This window comes from Chaetura pelagica, unplaced genomic scaffold, assembly GCF_000747805.2.
Source record: "Chaetura pelagica isolate M959 unplaced genomic scaffold, ChaPel_1.0 scaffold109, whole genome shotgun sequence".
NCBI lineage: Eukaryota > Metazoa > Chordata > Aves > Apodiformes > Apodidae > Chaetura > Chaetura pelagica.
Genome location: NW_009970725.1, coordinates 10,610,974 through 10,612,245, shown reverse-complemented (window position 1 = coordinate 10,612,245; position 1,272 = coordinate 10,610,974). Strand labels below are relative to the sequence as shown.

At 56.8% G+C, this 1,272-nt stretch overlaps 1 protein-coding gene across 1 annotated transcript in view; it reads right to left on the bottom strand.

Annotated features, from left to right (window-relative positions):
• LOC104397014 (voltage-dependent calcium channel gamma-2 subunit-like) overlaps nt 1-1,272 on the bottom strand; it is a 2,246-nt gene that overhangs the window by 631 nt on the left and 343 nt on the right. Inside the window, exons 2-3 of the mRNA XM_010006925.1 lie at nt 754-894; nt 14-271 (exon numbers count right to left, since the gene is read on the bottom strand). Coding sequence (XP_010005227.1) covers nt 14-271; nt 754-894 — 399 coding nt within the window. The remainder of the gene's footprint in view (nt 1-13; nt 272-753; nt 895-1,272) is intronic.

Genomic DNA, 1,272 nt, shown 5'->3' with positions numbered 1-1,272 from the left:
CTGCGCGGTGAGCGGTACCGGTAGCTGGGGATGCGGGTGATGGCGGAGGACTGGAGGTAGTCCGTGGCACGAGCGCTGGCGCGCAGCTGTTTGTGCCGGTCTATGAACATGTGGACAGCCAGCACTCCCACCATCTCAGCTATAATGAAGGACAGGGCCCCGAAATAGAAGGACCAGCCGTAGGAGTAGCTGTTCTTCTTGGAGTCACTCTTGGAGGGGTCTCCAGCATTGGCTGATATGTATACGATGATGCCAATTATATTACTCAGACCTGCCAGCCGGCCAGTGGGGGAGAGAAAGGGAGATGTCAGAAGGGTCACACATGGTGGTGGTGGGGCTGTGGGGTTGACCCCCTGCCTCCAAAAGGTGGGGACGGGAGATCCCTCAGCCATCCATCCCCTCCCGCTGGGCAGCTTTCCTTGGGAAACCCAGGCAAGACCCTCCTCGCGTGCCTGCCGCGTCCCTGGACTGCAGTCCTGGCTGGTTCCTGAGAGATGGTGGGCATAGGGAAACTCACTGTCTCCAGCAGCTCCCAAGTAGCAGGAAAGCTCCTGCCTGCAAGGCATTGCTGCCTGTCTCTGCCAGGCGAGCAGGCAGGGCAGAGAGGCACCCCTGGGAGGCTGCTTTCACCCTCAATAAGGAAGCATGAACTCCTGCCTAGGCAACCACACCCCTGCAGGATGCCCTGGCTGGGAACCCCCCCCACATCTAGAAGCCCATCTCCAGAGCCTCAGGCTCTGTGCATCCCTTTACCTGCAGACACGAAGAAGATGCCAGCACTAAGGATGATGTTGTGTCGGGTTTTGTAGAACTCGCTGGCTGCAATGCAGAGTCCACCCATGAAAAGCAGAATCACACTCAGGATCGGGAAAATACTAGAGGCTCTAACAGCCCCTGTGGAGGAGAGAGAGGCAGAAAGAACAGTGCAGGTGTGAGAGAAAGGAAAAAGGGGCACGGAAACGGTGCCGCGGTGTGTGTGCGGTGCCATGTGTGTGTGCGGTGCCGTGTGTGTGCGGCGCCGTGTGTGTGTGTGGTGTGTGTGCGGTGCCGCTCGTCCCTGGGGGTGGCGCGGCTCAGTTTGGCGTCAGTCTGGACCTTCTGGGCTCGAGCCGTGTCCATCAGCTGTTGTTGGTTCTTCTCCGTGTTTCATGCTTGAAACGCTTTCCTTCTTATTTTAAGGAAAGAGTTGGTTTATCGTCTTTAGTCTTGAAATTTCAATTAAAACTTTCGTAAGTGGCTGGTGGTTTTTGGATGTACAACAATCCTCCGTTG